We start from the raw sequence: 18367 nt of genomic DNA on the forward strand, positions 1-18367 counted from the left end.
GTTTATGACAGAGTTATGACAGATTTATTGGTAATGTTAAGCTGTCATGACAAAGACACCTTAAACGCTGCTACATTTGCATTTAAGTGACAACTGAGTGAATGACACTGAACGACAGATGTCATAAACATGCATGAAATCTCCTTCATATCCATTGGTCATACAGTGTCATGATTATGAATGTGTCATATGAACACCCCCTTCGAGTAAAGTGTTTTTTATCAGTATTAAAGAACACCATTTTTCTATCACTTACACCTAATATTCTAGCTACAGTATATAATCACTCAGCACATCCCTCACGCTGACTTGGTCTATATTTAGCCCACTTTCTCACCTTGCCAAGGTCTCAACCGCCAGCCTCTAAACCTGCGGCCAGGCACTGATGACAAACAGCACGCAGGGTTTAATTAACAGGTACATTAGTTGAGATGCCCAAACAGTGGGGTTCCAGAGCAAGAGCAGAACATCTTGCTAATTTGTTTTAGATGCCCAGAGCACAGCAAAAAGTGCTCACATCAGGCCTCTGGCTCCTAGAGTAACTCAGCGTTTGACCTGTTAGGAAGTCCAGGATGAGCTTTATGATTTAAACGTACGTACACACACACACACACACACAAACACACACACACACACACACGCACGCACACGCACACAGTAAAAAAATGGCCATGATTTCAGAAAAATGTCAGGCCTCTCTTTTCCGACTTCCCTCACTTTACATTTGGAAAGAATTAGACATGCCACATCGGTGAACTATGCAAAATTTATTAAAATGTGGGATCTAGTCTTTTTTTTTTTCGTCTAACAAAAGATAAGGACTAATAATGTTGTTTAATGTCTGAAGATTTGTAAGTTGTTGTTTCTTTTTTTTATCCATTGCAGTGTCTTTTTGTAGGTCATGCATGTCTTGTATGTCACCATTTTGCATGGTTTCATGTTTTGCTTTATTATGGGTTTGTCTGTCTGTTCTTTGTTTTTCTATGACTGCAAAATCTATAATCTAAATCTAATAAAAACTATTCAAAAAATGGCCAAAAAATAAAAATAAAAATGCAACTTGGTTAACAGTTAGTCTTCATAACATATACGGTAAATAACTGTAATATGATTTTACCAGAATTTCCTGCATGACAACACACACTGTAAAAAATGTCTATAATTTCAACAGCAAACATGCAACAGTAAAAACCTGTATCCTGATTAACAGTAAGCTTCCTTAATATATACAGTAAATAACCTTTCCTAGAATTTCCTGTAATTTGTTTTTTTTTTGTTGACATTACTAAGTTTCATTTTACTTTTATTCTAATCAGCTACTGTACAGACATTACTGTTTTATGTTACATCTAATTTTAATACATGTTTATGGCATTAATTTTATGTATTTGCATTTCTTTAATCTTAATCTTGTCTGATCTTGTCTAAATGACACTGAACACCTTCTGTGTATTAGTATTTTTTCAGCCTTTGGGAAAGTTGTGATGAGCATTTGGTTCACCATATTTTATACATTTTATCATCTCCATATGATAATGGTTGTGTTTTTGTCTGTGTAACAAAGATATGATGTTTATATGTTGCTACTTCAAAACATTAGTGCATAACAGTATAAATTAATGAAATACGGTAGTTTCCCGTAACATTTTTACATTTGTTTTAAGGTTTCTACCATATTTTTAACAGTAAAATTCAGGCAACCGCAGATGCTAGTTTTTTTTTACTGTAAATTTAAAAAACATTTAAGTTCGGCAAGCTAGGCTAGTGCACCATTATGATGGTACTATTACAATCAGATGTTCATATCACAAAAATTAATAAATGTTTAACATGTAATCTGCTAAAAATAACTACAAAACTGAAGTCTGTCCGAATAAAGGACAGAAAGACAGATTATTATGAGATTTGTATCAAATAATAATTATTTTAATATCATCTGAAACAAACCCTGCTAAATCATTTAACTATTTTTATTCTTATAAGGCTGAGGTCACATACCATGTCATGGCCAAGAACTGCAAAATGCAGAAGATAATCGCCAGAGCCCTTTTGTTCCACTGCAAGAGAACAAAAAATACAAATATTAATGTACATTATGAATATTAGAAAATGAATATTAGAAATGAAGCTATTCTGTATAGATAACTTACCCAAAACACAGCACATAATGTCAACACGAGGAAAAGCTGAAGGAAAAGCACACATAGGTTATAAAGATGTGAATAAATACCCGTGAAGCACATCAAAACTATTTTTTCATAGATGTATATGCTTGCATTGCATGTGGAAACAATGACCCTGTTAACAGCTGATAGGGTAAACATTAGAGGATTAATCCAGATTTTAGTGAAATGAGTCAATATTCATTATTTGCATCATAGGTAATCCAGAGCAATTAAATAGCTCTTTTTTAAAGCACGTCATATTTTTTTAAAATAAGGAAAAATCTAAAATTCTTTTTACTCATACAGTTTTAGTCTGTAGTTTATTTGACATATTAGAGTGATATATGAAGAAGAATACAGTAGTGAGGATGATAAAAAAATCTGCTTTACATCCTTGGGAAAAAATAGGATTTTAAAGTATTTAAAATATTTACAACCCCAAATCAGAAAAAGAGCCCAGAGACCTTGACGATGCTTTTGGACACTGTTAACATAGGGCTTCCTTTTGGCAAAGTACATATTGACTGGCATTTGTGGATGTAACTCTGTATTGTAGTACTTGACAAATGTTTGTCCAGAACCCATGTGGTGATATTGCTTATAGACGAAAGAGGATTCTAGATGCAGCGCCACCTGGTGGATCGGATCTATCAAGGTTGTTCAGCTTAGGCTTGCGACCTTGTCCTCTACGCACTGAAATCCCTCCAGATTCCTTGAATCTTTTAATGATGTTATGCACTGTTGAAGGTGAAATATCCAAATGTTTTCCTATCTTTCTTTGTGAAAAATTGTTTATAAACATTTCAATAATTTGCTCATGTATTTGTTGGCAAACTGGCGATCCTCAGCCCATATTTGCTCCTAAAGGACTAGACCTTTCTTGAATGCTGCTTTTATACCAAATCATAATTACAATCACCTGTTGGCATCACCTGTTTCAAATCACATCATTGTTCAACCAATTTACCAGATTACTAGCCCTAAACTGCTCCTGTCCCAACTTTTTTGGAATGTGTTGCAGGTCTGAATGACAGGAAAGGATGTATATTTACAAATAAAATTGAAATAATTTATGTTCATATTGTCTGCAATAAAATATAGGTCAAAGTAAAACTGTAAATCACTACTTTCTTTTTTTATTTGCGTTTTCCATACTGTTCCAACTTCTTCTGATTTGAGGTTGTAACATATTACCATTCAATTTTATCATTCAATATTATCATCATCAATCAATTATTGCTCATTTTACGGTCTCAGACTATATAACAATAATTGAAACCTAAATACTGCACACAAATAAAAATATATAAGTATTTTTAAAGATTTCTTATAGTAAGATTATTGTAATTTTGGATGTCTGTGGCAAATTTGGCATTTAGAAATCATTTCATAGTCTGCTTACATCAGCTTTACATTTTGCTGACCAAAATTGAATTATAAGATATAGACACAAAGACCAGCGATGACTTTCCTGGATTACTGCAGCGGTTCTCTTAATGCCTCATGGTCCCCTTAAGACCATCTAGATTTCTGACTGCAAAAAGGCCAAAGCAATCCATTTACCTTGCCTAGGCTGCTATAATGCCCAAGACGATCATAAATTCCCCCACAGCGCTGTAACAGACTCATTGCAAGTTATCGAAAAGGCTTGATTGCAGTTGTTGCTGCTACAGATGGACCAACCAGTTATTAGAATTAGAGGGCAATTTAAGTAGTAGATTCATGTAGTTTTGTATTTAGGTTAAATTTGCCTTTTCTAAATGTCTTTTCTCATCAGCTCTGCAGTGTGGTGTGCTAGACGCTCTTATTATGATCTTACCAGCATCATAATGGTGGCAATAAGCCTAGTGGGCTCAAACATACGCTTTAGCTGTTTAACTGGACCCATCAGGAAACAGGTGCTGTGAAGAACAGGGACACACAATGAGATCAATTCACAGACCACATGTATCCATTACATCTACTAATGCTAAAGGTGCTCAATAGGTGCATTAAGAAGTAACAAAAGCTTAATAGTTTGCTGACAATTTCCTTAAGATTCATGGATTATTATTCAGAAAATCAGAAAAGCACGTTTTTTTTCATTTGTATCGCCGCTCTTTTTGTTTTTATATGTCTATAATTTAATTATTATGCAGAATAATCACAATTAGCCTAATATTATCAATTCCTTTTCTTGTGAAATTGTATTTATCGCAAAATATATTGCAGAAAAACTAAATATCCCAATATAAATGTTTCCAATATCATGTTATGCTACCCCAATCCTCCTTTGGTTGGTAGCACTTGCAAAAAACGCCATCCTATTGATTTTCATTTCAGTGACAGACACAAAAGACACTAATTAGCATAATTCCCCAATCTATATACGCTTTTATTATTATTAATTTATGCTGTGAGACATCAGAAAAATCGTCTGGAATCACATTGACTGACCCTGAGAGTAGATGGTCTGTGTGCAGGTCTCAGGGGGCTGAACCCATCTCCCCTGCATTACTCAAGCAACCTTAAACACTTATTAGATCACAGAAACACTAATGCATTATCCAGCCATGATGTCATCCACTCTCCTACAAGAGCAGGAATTTGGGGTCGTTGTTATCTGACATTTATAAATAAATGAATAAAGCTAACATACTCAGGTGACTGGAAATAAGACTAAAATGTTCTTTCTTTCTATCTGTCTGTCTGTCTGTCTGTCTGTTTGTCTGTCTGTCTGTCTGTCTGTCTGTCTGTCTGTCTGTCTGTCTATCTGTCTGTTTGCCTATCTGTCCATCTATCCAACCATCCATCCATCCATCTGAGCCAAATCAAAACTGTCCTATGGTTTGGTCGTCTCATGCATAGTTCAATAAATTCTAACTCTTTTAAATTAAAAACAAATCATAAAATCAATAATAATACCTCAGGCCTAATTTTATGAGTGGCTTTTTCAGTAAATGGCAATCTTTTTTCCCCTCATTTTTCTAAAAAAAAAGGAAATTTATACATTTTGTCACTGAAAATTATGTCGTCTGGTTTGACACTGTAATATATTTATTTTAAATAGGTCAATTCCACAGAAAACTGTATATAATTGAAGGACTCCATTAATAACCATGTGACTGAAGCCCATGACATGTAGCTAATAAATTTTTGTCAGAAATTTTTTTAGAGGTTTTATTTTTTAGAACCATTATAAAATGGTCAAGTTTTGTTGTCCATTAGTGTGACACCCCTATTTATAGAAAATGACCAATACGTCTGACAGGTCACAGAGAAAAAAATATTATTTATAATTTAATATAAAGTAAGTACCCTATTCATTTATTTTCTTTTTGGCCTATTCCCTTTATTATTCTGGGGTTGCGACTGCAGAATGTACCGCCAACTTATCCAGCACATGTTTTACGCATCAGATGCCCTTTCTAGCCGCAACCCATCTCTGGGAAACATCCACACACACTCACTCACACTCATACACTACAGACAATTTAGCCATCCCAATTCACCTGTACCACATGTCTTTGGACTGTGGGGGAAACCGGAGCACCCGGAGGAAACCCACGCGAATTCAAGGAGAACATGCAATATCCACACAGAAACGCCAACTGACCCAGCCGAGGCTCAAATCTTCTTGCTGTAAGGCAACAGCACTACCTACTGTGCCACTGCGGCGCCCTAAATAGCCCTATATACACTGTAAAACCAACACATGAAGAAATTTAAGGTAACTTTATAGTTTTCATAAATTTAAGTGGATTGAACATAAAACAAATAAGTTGTGCCCAAAAAAATACCTTAAGAATTGTATTGATTCAGCTGAGATTAAATAAGTAGTATAAGTAAATAAAAAACAGAAAATGTAATTTTTTGAGCATACAATCTTTCAGGGCTGTGTAGTTTTGTATTTTGTTTTCTCTTAATAAAAACGTTCATTTTAAAACCACATCATGTGTTTACTTATGTTATCTTTGACTAATATTTACATTAGTTTGACGACCTGAAACATTGTTTGTGTGACAAACAAGCAAAAAAAAAAAAGAAGAAATCAGTAAGGGACAAACACTTTTTCACACCACTGTACACTGTGAAAAATATCCGTAAATGAGCAGTTTTCCAAATTCAGCGATTCATGTTTTTATATGTATTATATGTTATGTTTATTTATGCTTTTGAATCGCACTATGAGACCTTCATCTTTCTTCTGACAATGTTTAACCTTTGAAAAGTTGGAAAATGTGACTTTTATTTTAATTTGCAGTGCTATATTGTCTGGGTGTGTTGTATATTAGGCTACAAAAACCTTGTAATAACCTGCTGGTACATTTTATGTTATTTTACAGACTTATTTTCTCTATATATATATTATTTCTTAAACATTATATTATTTCAAACAACTAAAATGTCAATAAAAGTCACTTTGTTAAACTTGAGAGTTGAATTTTCAACATCTAAAGTCAACAGAGCAGAGATCAACATCCCATAATGCAATTCACAACTGTAAATAAATGGAAAACACAAAATACGGGAACTGTTAATTAATAGATATTTTTAATAATGTATACTGAATTCAGATCAGGTCGTCTGAATATAAAAACAGAGCTGTCAGTAAATACCATGATCTGCATCCTCTCTTGAGTCTGGGTCACGGCCTATAAATGTGGTTTCCTGATCATGCTGGCAGATTTTCGTGAAACTGCTACCAGAGCCAGTGTTGTGTGTACTAATAGCAGGTAACCCAGACAGCATGACCCTTCGCTCTAAAGACTTAACCTCTGTGGCTCTGTCAAGACAAGTCTGCGATTGAAGACAGAGTCTAGTTACTAATCAAACCTGATCAAATCTTTCAATAAAGGCCAGTTTAATCATTTGTCACAGGGTTAAAACTTTCAAAGTGTACAGAGGTGCAGTCTGGGAAAATGCCAGGAAACTTCTTCTGGGTCATTTCTTTTTTCATTTCACAGACCTGGTTACTAATTAGGTCTCTTCCTTGTTCCTACATCATGACTGGAAATAGCTGACCGCAAATGTTCTGTTTAATATAAACGTCACGCTTTTCTAGAGTTTTATCTACATTGAAAAAATGGTTCATTGCAAATAATTTATATAAGCTGAAATTAAACAAACAAATTAAGTTTACGTTTATTCTAGATTACATTTATTTTACCAAATAAAATAAAATATAATCATGCCTTGATGTTTAATGATTTAATTAGGACAGTAAGGTCTGACTTCGCTTAGACAAGTCTTGTCACTTAACAGAAATAATGTCCAGTATAGAATATAAAGTCATGCTGCAGTGGAAACAGAATGAATATTGTGTCTGACTCCATCATGAGCTTGGAGGACTGCATCCATACATCTCTGCAATGACTCAAATCACTGATTAATAAAGTCATCTGGAATGGCAAAGAAAGCGTTCTTGCAGGACTCCCAGAGTTCGTCAACATTCTTTGGATTCATCCTCAATGCCTCCTTCATCTTACCCCAGACATGCTCAATAATGTTCATGTCTGGTGACTGGGCTGGCCAATCCTGGAGCAGCTTGACTCTCTTTGCTTTCAGGAACTTTGATGTGGAGGCTGAAGTATGAGAAGGAGCGCTATCCTGCTGAAGAATTCACCCTCTCCTGTGGTTTGTAATGTAATGGGCAACACAAATATCTTGATACCTCAGGCTGTTGATGTTGCCATTCACTCTGCAGATCTCTCGCACGCCCTCATACTGAATGTAACCCTAAACCGTGATTTTTTCTTCACCAAACTTGACAGATTTCTGTGAGAATCTTGGGTTCAGTAGGTCTTCTGCAGTATTTGTGATGATTGGGATGCAGTTCAACAGATAATTCATAATTCAGAAAAAAATCCACCTTCTGCCACTTTTCCAAATGATCAACTAGCAGTCAAGTTATTATTTGTTGCTCTTACAACTGAGATTGACGACAAGCCTTTTTTAATAGGGTATATATCTACAAATGTTCTGGTTAGATTTCCCATACCAATTCCCCTTATTACCCCCCCAAAAAAAAGCAAAAGGAGAAAATGAAAAATGAATAAATGATATTTATATACAACATACTCCCCCAATTTAAGTCAATTGTCAAATTCCTAAACGTTTCCTAGATTTTCACTGATCAATATTAAGTTTGAAAAAAATAAACATATTAAAATCTGTATTTCCATAATGAACAGAAAAACTGGCAGCTGTTGTGTTTTGAAGTCCCTCCAGAATTTTGTGATTCTGCAAATTTGCTAAATTGGACACATAATTTGTAGGCGTTTACAATTTTTTTTATTGATGCAGATTTCCCACAAATTTTGGCAATTTTGTGACTCATGTTTTTTCTTCCCATTTATTTATGCCTCTGAATTGCATTATGGTATCTTGATATTTTATCCAACAACTTCTGATGTTGACAAAGTGACTTTTAAGTGACATTTTTATAGTTTAAAGTGATATATTGTGGTGTAAAAAATAATGTGTGTAATTGTGTGTATATTTCACAGCAAAACTACACAAGAAATGCTTTCAAAAGATTCTACATCAATTGCTTAAAAACTAGGCCATGCAGAGAATCGTCAATCACCCATTTGTAATATCAAACTGGTGAGGACTAGAGAGGCTTGTATTCAGTCTTTTGGGAACAGAACATCTTGCTACATGACAACCCAACAACATTGTAAAAGGAGGAGAACAAACATCTAAGCTTACACGAGGAGACAATGCATGTCGAAGACAGCCAACAAAGACCTCTGAAGGGTACAAGAACAAGTGATTGACAACTTAAACTTGACAAAGAAAATATATTATCCTTAGAGTCGGTGGACTGACAAAGCACAGTTATGAAACCACATTAGGGCTGCACAATATATCGTTTCAGCATTGATATCGCAATGTGCACATCCGCAATAGTCACATCACAGGACCTGCAATGTTAAGTAATGATTATAGTTGACCAGTAGATACAAACACGTGTGAATTGTGAGGTTATTTTAGAGTTTAACTATAACGGAGTAAAAGTTGTTCATTTGCATGTGTTCAAAGTATTCAGGCACAAGACATTTTACAATTTGTAACTTTAATAAAGAATAATTTTATTGAATTATTTATCCAGTAAAGACATTTGCAGTGTTATTTTTAGATTTGTTTCTTAATTTCTGAACCTGAATACCATTAAACTGTCCCAAAAAACCTAAAACTCTGTTTATTTCACTTTTAGTACAAAATGCAGCTGCCAGAGTTCTTACCAGGTCTAGAAAATTTGATCACATCCCCCCAATTTTATCCTCCTTACACTGGCTGCCTGTTAAGTTTCGTATTGAATTTAAAATATTGCTTCTTACATATAAAGCTTTAAATAATCTAGCTCCTGTTTATCTAACCAATCTTCTGTCTCGCTACAATCCAACTCGCTCTTTAAGGTCTCAAAACTTAGGGCTTCTGGTAGTACCTAGAATAACAAAGTCGAGTAAAGGAGGTCGAGCCTTCTCATTTATAGCTCCGAAACTCTGGAATAGCCTTCCTGATAACGTCTGAGGCTCAGACACACTCTCCCAATTCAAAACTAGATTAAAGACCTATCTGTTCAGTAAAGCATACACTTAGTGCTCCACTCAGCGGGTTTCCACACAGGTTCTGCATCTTGTTGATATACACTATGAACAGCAGCTACGCTAATTATTTTCTTTATTCTCCATTTCCACCTGGAGATACTCTTCCCGAGGCCCTCAGACTATGCAGAGTCACTGATTCGATCCAAGACCAACGACGAGATGATCCCAAGGTTTCCATATCCTGGACCAGGCCGTATCCTGAGCAGCTACTGTGATGGTCATGGAAGAGTGGAGAACATGAGACTGATTCCTGTGATGCTCCAGAGACAGACGAGTCTTCGCTGAGGCCAGCTTCCAGCCTCCGCCACTGAGACTGCAGCTCTGCACAAGACGTTTGGCCAGCGGAGAAATTAAAATGGTCGTGCCCAACTGAGCCTGGTTTCTCTCAAGGTTTTTTTTCTTCACTATCGCCATTTAGTGAAGTTTTTTTTCCCTCTCCGCTGTCGCCACTGGCTTGCATGGTTCGGGATCTGTAGAGCTGCGCATCGTTGGATTTGCTCTTCAATATTTGGACTCTCAGTAGTGATTATTAAACCACACTGAACTGAGCTAAACTGAACTGAACTTAAACACTACAAACTGAACTACACTGTTCCAATTTACTATTTACTATGACCTTTTATGTGAAGCTGCTTTGACACAATCTACATTGTATAAGAGCTATACAAATAAAGGTGAATTGAATTGAATTGAATTTTATCTTTGCTTTTAATTCGGTTTTTTTGACATTTCTATGAATGATTCGCTTCCCAACAGAATTATTACACTCAATCTAAATTAATAAATTCTTTCTAAATAGGAGTTTTCAAGTCATCTGGTGAAATAGTTATATATCTTTTATCTGGTGAAATTGTATATATAAATCACAATATTTGGCGCAGAAAATAAAATATCACACGGTCAGTTTTTTCCAATATCGTGCAGCCCTAAACCATATCGTCTCTTCATGTAATCACGCCTTTTTTCTTAAATCGGGGTTCATTTCAGTGCACATGTGGGCTGTTTTGGGTCGGTGGTAATCAGTTTAGATGAATTTCATCACAGAATAAATCATCACAAAACAGGGAAGCTCCTATAACCAATTTGGTCAATGGAATCATTAAAAGATCATGCATAAGTCACTAGGCATGGGATGATAACTGGTTACAAGGTTTACCGCGGTTTGGAAAAGTCAAGGTTTTATCATATTCTGTTATACCGTTCCAATGATATTTGTAAGTTTTTTTAGGTATTTTGTAAAATGTGTTGTATAGAAATCTGTGATTTTGAAACTAATTAAAAGAGCAGAAGTCAAAGATTTATTGTAAGCATTTAGCCTGACATGTTAACTGCTCCAAATTATTATAAATGTTTCCTAAAATAAAATGTATTTTGTTCAATGGGGAAAACATTTTTTTTTTTACCCACACATTCAAAAAGAACATATAAGTCACTTTCCATAACACAACAGATACAAATATTCTGTGATAAAATAAGAAACACTAAACTGAAATAAAATAAAATAAGGCGACGTGGTGGCGCAGCGGGTAGCGTTGTCGCCTCACAGTAAGAAGGTTGCTGGTTCGAGCCTCGACTGGGTCAGTTGGCGTTTCTGTGTGGAGTTTGCATATTCTCCCCGTGTTCCTCCGGATGCTCCAGTTGTCCGTAGTGTATGAGAGTGAATGAGAGTGTATGGATGTTTCCCAGTGTTGGGTTGCAGCTGGAAGGGCATCCACTGCGCAAAATATGCTGGATAAGTTGGCGGTTCATTTCGCTGTGGCGACTGCAGATTAATAAAGTGACTAAGCCAAAAAGAAAATGAATGAATAAAATAAAAAAGTCAACCTCGGGATATCAGCTAGTCTAAAAATCAAGATTTTTTTATTACTTTTTAAAACGACTTTTCCTATCGAATGAGGTTTGAAGTGTTTTGTTATTCCAAAATTTAGGAGTAGGACATGCCAAAGCTGTTTGAAATAATGACTACATAAATGTCAATAATAACACTAGCATCGTAGGTTTAATTATGAATAAATGATAATAATGTTTGGGGTATTTTTATTTCAGGGAAGAAAAAATAATATTACAATAATACACTGAAAATAATTCATTAGATTTACTAAAAAAATTAGGGTAAGTGGTTGCAAAAATGGGCTGAATTTAAACAAACTAAATTTAATTTGTATTGTCAAATTACAGAGGACACCACAGCTCATATGTTTTGGTTTTGCCCGACTTTGTTCAATTTTTGGACAAACATTTTTGATTTATACTCCAAGGCCTATAATATTTCCCTCCAACCGGACACAGAGCTTTTTGGTGTTTCAGAACACTCCCTCACCCTTCCAAAACATCTCCAACAAGCTCTTACTCTAGGCATGACTGTGGCCAAGTGGCTAATACTAAAAAACTGGAAATCTCCTTTACCTCCTTCTTTTCAAACCTGGTTAATGTCTATGGACTCCGGTATCCACTTGGAAAGGCTCAGATTTATCAGGTCCAATTCCAATGAAAAATTATTTTCGTTGGAACCCTTTCTTGGATACTTACACCTGAAACGTCCAAATCCAGCACCCTTCATGAAAACTGACTGGCACACTACCTAATAGGACTTTTTGATGTCTACATACTGTGCATCACTACATTTTGTATCCCCAACAGCTGAACCCACATGTATGCCAATTCATATATTTACCTGCAAAACGTGTATAATTTGAGACAATATTGTTTGTTTTTTTCTGCTGTATTTAAAAAACCTTAAAATAAAAGTATTAAAAAACAAACAAACAAAAAAAAACTTAATTTAATTTGTTTGTTTGTTTTTTTTATATTCAGCCCATATAAATTATTTGCAACCACTTACCTTCCTGTTTTTTTATTTAAACTTTATTTTTATTTCAGGGAAGAAAAATACATAAATGCAGGACACTGCTTTTTACAATATATGGCAACCATTCCTTGATCACCTGGACCGACATAAAGGTGATTCCGACAAGAAATGTAGCACTTAATACAGGGGTGGGCAAACTCGGTCCTGGAGGGCCTGTGCCCTGCACAGTTTAGCTCCAACTCTAATCAAACACACCTGCTTATATCTTGCAGATACTGATTAGCTTGTTCAGGTGTGTTTGATTAGTGTTGGAGCTAAACTGTGCAGGACACCGGCCCTCCAGGACCGAGTTTGCCCACCCCTGACTTAATATGTTGACTGCCCCCTAATAAAAGCCTTTTGTATGCCCTGATTGTTTTCCCTCATTTATTACTATTCTTTTCTTTGTATTACTATTTTTATTCAATGTATTTTGTTATTTTATTGGTGTTGTTTTATTGGTGTGTACTATAAAATGTAAAAATCTCTCTAAAAAGCAGGACAAACGTAGTGACCTTATTGCATGCATGCCCTATACACACAGCCACTAATATGCTTACCTTGAAAGTGCTGCAATGTTTCCGAGGGTGTAGAATACAGCAAAAAGTTTAATTCCAGCTTTAGGCAAGAAGAGGAGTGCAGTTCCCTGTGCCAGAGGAAAGCAACATACATTTTCAGTCAGTTTTTAAATCAATTTTAAAAATGTCTGCAATGAAATAAAATCATTCTGATTCACTCACTCTCAATTTTAGAGCTTGCATACGTAAACATTAAACAGTTCTGCCACCTAGTGGTGTTACAAAGGTTTTGCATAGAGCACAAGGTGTATAGACTGTCCTCCTACTGTTGAACACAAAAGAAGATATTTTGAAAAATGCTTAAAATCAGTAACCATTGACTTCCACAGTATTTGTTTTTCCTACTATGGAAGTCAATGGATTTCAGCTTTCTTGGAAATATCTGCATTTGTGTTCAGCAGATGAAAGAAACTTATAAAGGTTTGAAACAAGTGAAGGGTAAGCAAATGAGTAAATGTTCATTTTGGGTGAACTAGCTCTTTAATCCAAACACTTAAAACTGTATGGACATTGACGCATTTGACAAAAAAAAAAGTAAGTGACATGCTAAATGATTCTTCAGGTTACATTAAAAATAAGTTATTCTACATATTTGCAATTACTCTTTGAAGCTTTAGAGAATTAATAAAGGCACTCTAGCCTCACAAAAATCTTGTTGGTATATTATAAAGCAGTCTGCATGTATAGTTTGCGGTTTGTGATGTAAGCCTTATCGCAAGTGTGTTATCACTCTGTGGCCAAACTACACACCAACTGAACACATTTGCAGAAGGAGGAAGAGGAAATGTGTGCCATTAAAGAACTAAGACACTGAGTTAATCGATTTGTGATCATGTATTCACATTGTGTTGCATGATTGTTTTCTGTGTGAGTGAGAATCCATAAGCTGTTATTCAAATTATTTAAACTTCTCAAATATCATATATACAGTTAGGTGGATCATTTTTTCAAACATCCTGAACTTTCTGATGCGACACTCTAAAATCCATTTTAAACATGTTTTTTAAAGGTATGCATTATGAATGTGATTTGAGGGAGGTTTTAGTTACCCATGATCCTTCAGACACCATTCTAATCCACTGAATTATTTTAAAGCTTAGTTATTGATAACTGCTATCATTATGGGCCCTATCATACACCCAGCTCAAAAAGGCGCAAGATGTGTTTGGCAAGATTTGTTGCTATTTTTTTAGACCATCGCAGTGGTAATTTTAACGTTTTAAGCCATGTTGTTTAAATAGCAAATACATTTGGGCCACTTTGTGGACTCATGTGTGTGCTGGTCTAGAAAGGAGGTGTGTTAAGGCGCATTGTAGGCACGCTGGAACTGAGAAACTGAAATCGACTGGGCAATTGACCAACTAAAAGCTGCTCTAAAGTCCAGTGCAGAATGCATTAGTTATGCGCCTATGCAGGTCCAAATGCTTACACACTGCTTAATATACATAGGATGTACAGCAATACACAAATATCTTTACATATGAAAAACAAAGGATTAAAATGTTACAAATATTTATATTATCTACATAAGTATAAAAACCACTGCCTCCATGCCTTCACCTCAGGAGGGGGGGGGGGGGGGGTTAGTTTAGTCTTATTTATTATTATACAATTTTCATTTGTATAATATTATTATTATTATTATTATCAGTATTGTTTATTATATGTATATTTATATTTGTTTTAATAAAAACAAGTTTAGATTTATCCACCTGTCGCGTTTTGGAGTTGTCTGCATCACCATATGGGGCATAAGATCAGGACGTGTGTTTGGATATAACTCAGTTTTTGACCACACTTCATTATTATTGTTCATTTATTTGTTTGCTGGAAATTAGAACTGAATTTAGAAATAGTTTTGAAACAAATCTTTGCACTTAACAAACTAAATTAAATATGTAGGCTAATGGGTGTCTTCAGTGGAGTGCGTTTCAACTGTTTCCTTACTCCATCAAAGTAAAGGAGTAAAGTGTAAAAGTAAAGTAAAGAGAAAGTAAAGAGGCCGAACGGAGGAGCCTCGTTCTTTATCCTCATGCTGCAGATGGTCTGTTTAACCGTTTTCTCGCAAGTGAAGCGCCATGGCGCAACGCAACTAACTCTTAAAGGGAATGTGAGATGAGGTTCTGATTGGTTTAATTCACGTTATGCTTAAAACAAACCCAAAACTCATTAAGAGAATAAGCACAACCCTGTTAGACCATGCGCTGGGGTGCAGAGCGTATTTTTGTGGATTTGGACACACCCTTAATGCTTTTGCACCATGTGCTTTATACTTTGTGCCTAGATCGTTAAAATAGAGCCCTATATATGTTATTCAAATTGCTATTGGTGGTGTACTATTTATTATATATGTCACGATATATGTAAACAACTTTTATTGTATTCATTTGTAGCTTGGAAGTTCAAACAAACATCTGCTATCTTTGTTGGAGAACAAGCATAAGGGTGAGAAAATGACTTTCATATTTCCTTGAACTATTCCTTAACAAACTGCAATTGCAAATTAAAAGGAGAGTTAGATCAAAAATGAACATTTTGTAATTATTTACTTGTTACCAAACCTGTTTGAGTTTCTTTTTTCTGTTAAACACAAACGTTATTTTGAAGAAAACTGGAAATACGTAACCATCGACTTACATAGTAGTTGTTTTTCCTACTATGGCAGTCAAAGGTTTTCAGCTTTCTTTAAAATATCTTCTTAATGTTTGACAGAAAAATAAAGGTAAATGAAGACTAAATGTTAAGTTAATTGTTATTTTTGGGGTGAAGTATCCCTTTAATTAGCCACCGTGTAAGTATGGCTGCTGACAGATTTTGGAAGAAAGTTAACTTACAAGAATTGAGCACAGGATTCCCGCTGCGAAACAAATGATGAACCACTTCAGCCGTGTGCTGAAACTGAGTGTTGAGCCATCCAGGACCTAAAGAGAATCACAGGATGTCACATGGTTCATAATTCCCCGAGAACAAAGACCAAGAGATCATGCTTTTAGCATGCTGACCGCATCTGAATCAAATGCCACCGACTTATATGTGCAGAGACCCACAGGAAGAAAAACACAGAAAGGAAACACACTGATGTTCTTACTTTTCCACATAATAACCATGCATAAATCAAACTGTTATAATCAATAAGAGTAGTTTACAGAAAAGTAAAACTAAATGAATTAATTTCTGCATCTCTGAAATCTAACAATAGTTTTTTTACAGTGTAATTAGCTTTTCATCCAAAAGGAAAATGGCATTTACAACATTAATGTATGTCAAGCATACATTAGACAAAACATCATGAGAGGGTCAACAAGAGTGTTTAAAGGTCTTTTAAACCAGGGGTTCCCAAAAGTTTCTGCCCGCAACCCCCAAAATAACAATGCCAGTGACTCACAACCCCAATATCCTCTGAGGTGGTTATAAATATAGAAACCTTGCACACACACCAATAGGCCCAAGTCTATTCTTAGTTTAATTTTTTAATGTATGTGAGTGCTGTAAATGTGCCAGAAAGTTTAAATTGGCAACATAAAATCAATCTGCTTGCTCTGACGCTATTGCTGTGTTTTTAATATAATGTTATCACCCTAAGAGTCACAATCCAATAGAAATAAAAATAAATAAATCAAAAGGCTGTAAGTATAAACTACAAATTTTATCTTCAGTATGATATGGATAAAATATGGTAATTCCAACAGATTAAAAAAAAAAAAAGATTTAGATCCCTTTCATTGTCCCACGACCCCCACTTTGGGAACCACTGTTTTAAACAATATCCAGATGTCATGACACCTTACCTCACATAATCCTACTCCTCAGGAAGCATGTAAAGTTAGCAGTGTTAACAAATATCATTATCACATGAACATTTGTAAAGAAATGCATGTCGTTTCCCGACACTAAAGTATTAAGGGAAAATTGGTTTTATATTTTAAGTTGATTAATAATATAATTTCAGACAAGTATTCTTTGCAAATCCTAATGGGGAAAATCATATTAGCAGCCAATGACTATTTGTAAAGCATTGTTTACACTCAAATAAATAGTCCTAATGTTGTTTTGAAGTCATACTTACATGTGATTTCAGTCCTAAAATTCAAAGTACCATGGTAAACAATGCAGTGAGCACATCACGAGTTGTCACTGAATGAATGTGCGCATATAAAACCAACTTTACCTCAATCATATAGTTACTCTGTACTATGTAGTCTAACAAAGCTTACCAAATGGTATTACTATAATTAGTGATAATGCTATGTCTGTCATGTTGTTGTTTTAGTTGTAAGTTACTGATTGTGGTGTTAAACATTACCATCATGACAGCAACAACACCAACGTAAACTCTAAGGAACATTCATAAATTCCCGTCTTAATTTTATAGCAATAAATCACAATATCAAGGCATTATAATCCGAAATATTCGCTTAATAATACGCTTGTAAGATCTAAAAGAAAGTTTTTAAACAGCAAAACTGTCAATGACAGCACTGGATAGACTGAGTTACTGTATGGAGGGGCCTCTCGCTTACAGAGGCAGGAAAACTGCAAATAAACACCCGTTTTCCTTATACCTGTGCTGTTAGTCCCATTTCTTCATTCTCCTCTCGACCACTTAATACTCGTCGCAACTTGTCCATCGTTGCTCGTCAGATGAAATATCGATAAAGCGAAATTATCCGACACTTCCTCAAAGTCCACCACTGACACTCAAACCAGACGTTACTTTCCCCCACCCCATTTCGCTAAGCCCCGCCTTTCATTTCACTTCTGACTAATACGATTGGGTGTATGACAATGATTGACGTTAAAACTGTCCAATCGTAAACAGATAAATGGCCAATCCTACAGTAAAGTCTAGATGGGATACAGCTGCATAATTTATGTGACTTTATCCCTTCTAGCAACAACCGCTGTAGAAGACTGGCGGTGAATCTGCTGCTCATACTTTTGTCTTTGTATTTTGCTTTTTTATATGCTGATAATCCCTGCTGATTATTTTTTTATTAATTTACGAGTCGCAGCTCTTTAATAACAAGGCATTAACGTAGCTAGCCATGAAACCACTCTATTTCTGTCCTGATAAAAACGATAACTGCGTATGACATAAAAATACTATAGTATACTATAAAATACTATAGTACTGTAGTATACTATATATAATACTATAGTATTTTTGGTAAATACTAGGCC

At 35.2% G+C, this 18367-nt stretch overlaps 1 protein-coding gene across 1 annotated transcript in view; it reads right to left on the minus strand.

Annotated features, from left to right (window-relative positions):
- The window catches only part of sft2d1 (SFT2 domain containing 1), a 40198-nt gene extending 22294 nt beyond the window's left edge, over positions 1-17904 (minus strand). Inside the window, exons 1-6 of the mRNA XM_056471289.1 lie at positions 17749-17904; positions 16021-16107; positions 13169-13254; positions 3985-4066; positions 2151-2186; positions 1999-2057 (exon numbers count right to left, since the gene is read on the minus strand). Of these exons, the coding sequence (XP_056327264.1) occupies positions 1999-2057; positions 2151-2186; positions 3985-4066; positions 13169-13254; positions 16021-16107; positions 17749-17814 (416 nt within the window). The 5' untranslated portion in view covers positions 17815-17904. The remainder of the gene's footprint in view (positions 1-1998; positions 2058-2150; positions 2187-3984; positions 4067-13168; positions 13255-16020; positions 16108-17748) is intronic.
- Positions 17905-18367: the final 463 nt, after the last annotated feature.

Source organism: Danio aesculapii, chromosome 13, assembly GCF_903798145.1.
Source record: "Danio aesculapii chromosome 13, fDanAes4.1, whole genome shotgun sequence".
Classification (NCBI taxonomy): domain Eukaryota; kingdom Metazoa; phylum Chordata; class Actinopteri; order Cypriniformes; family Danionidae; genus Danio; species Danio aesculapii.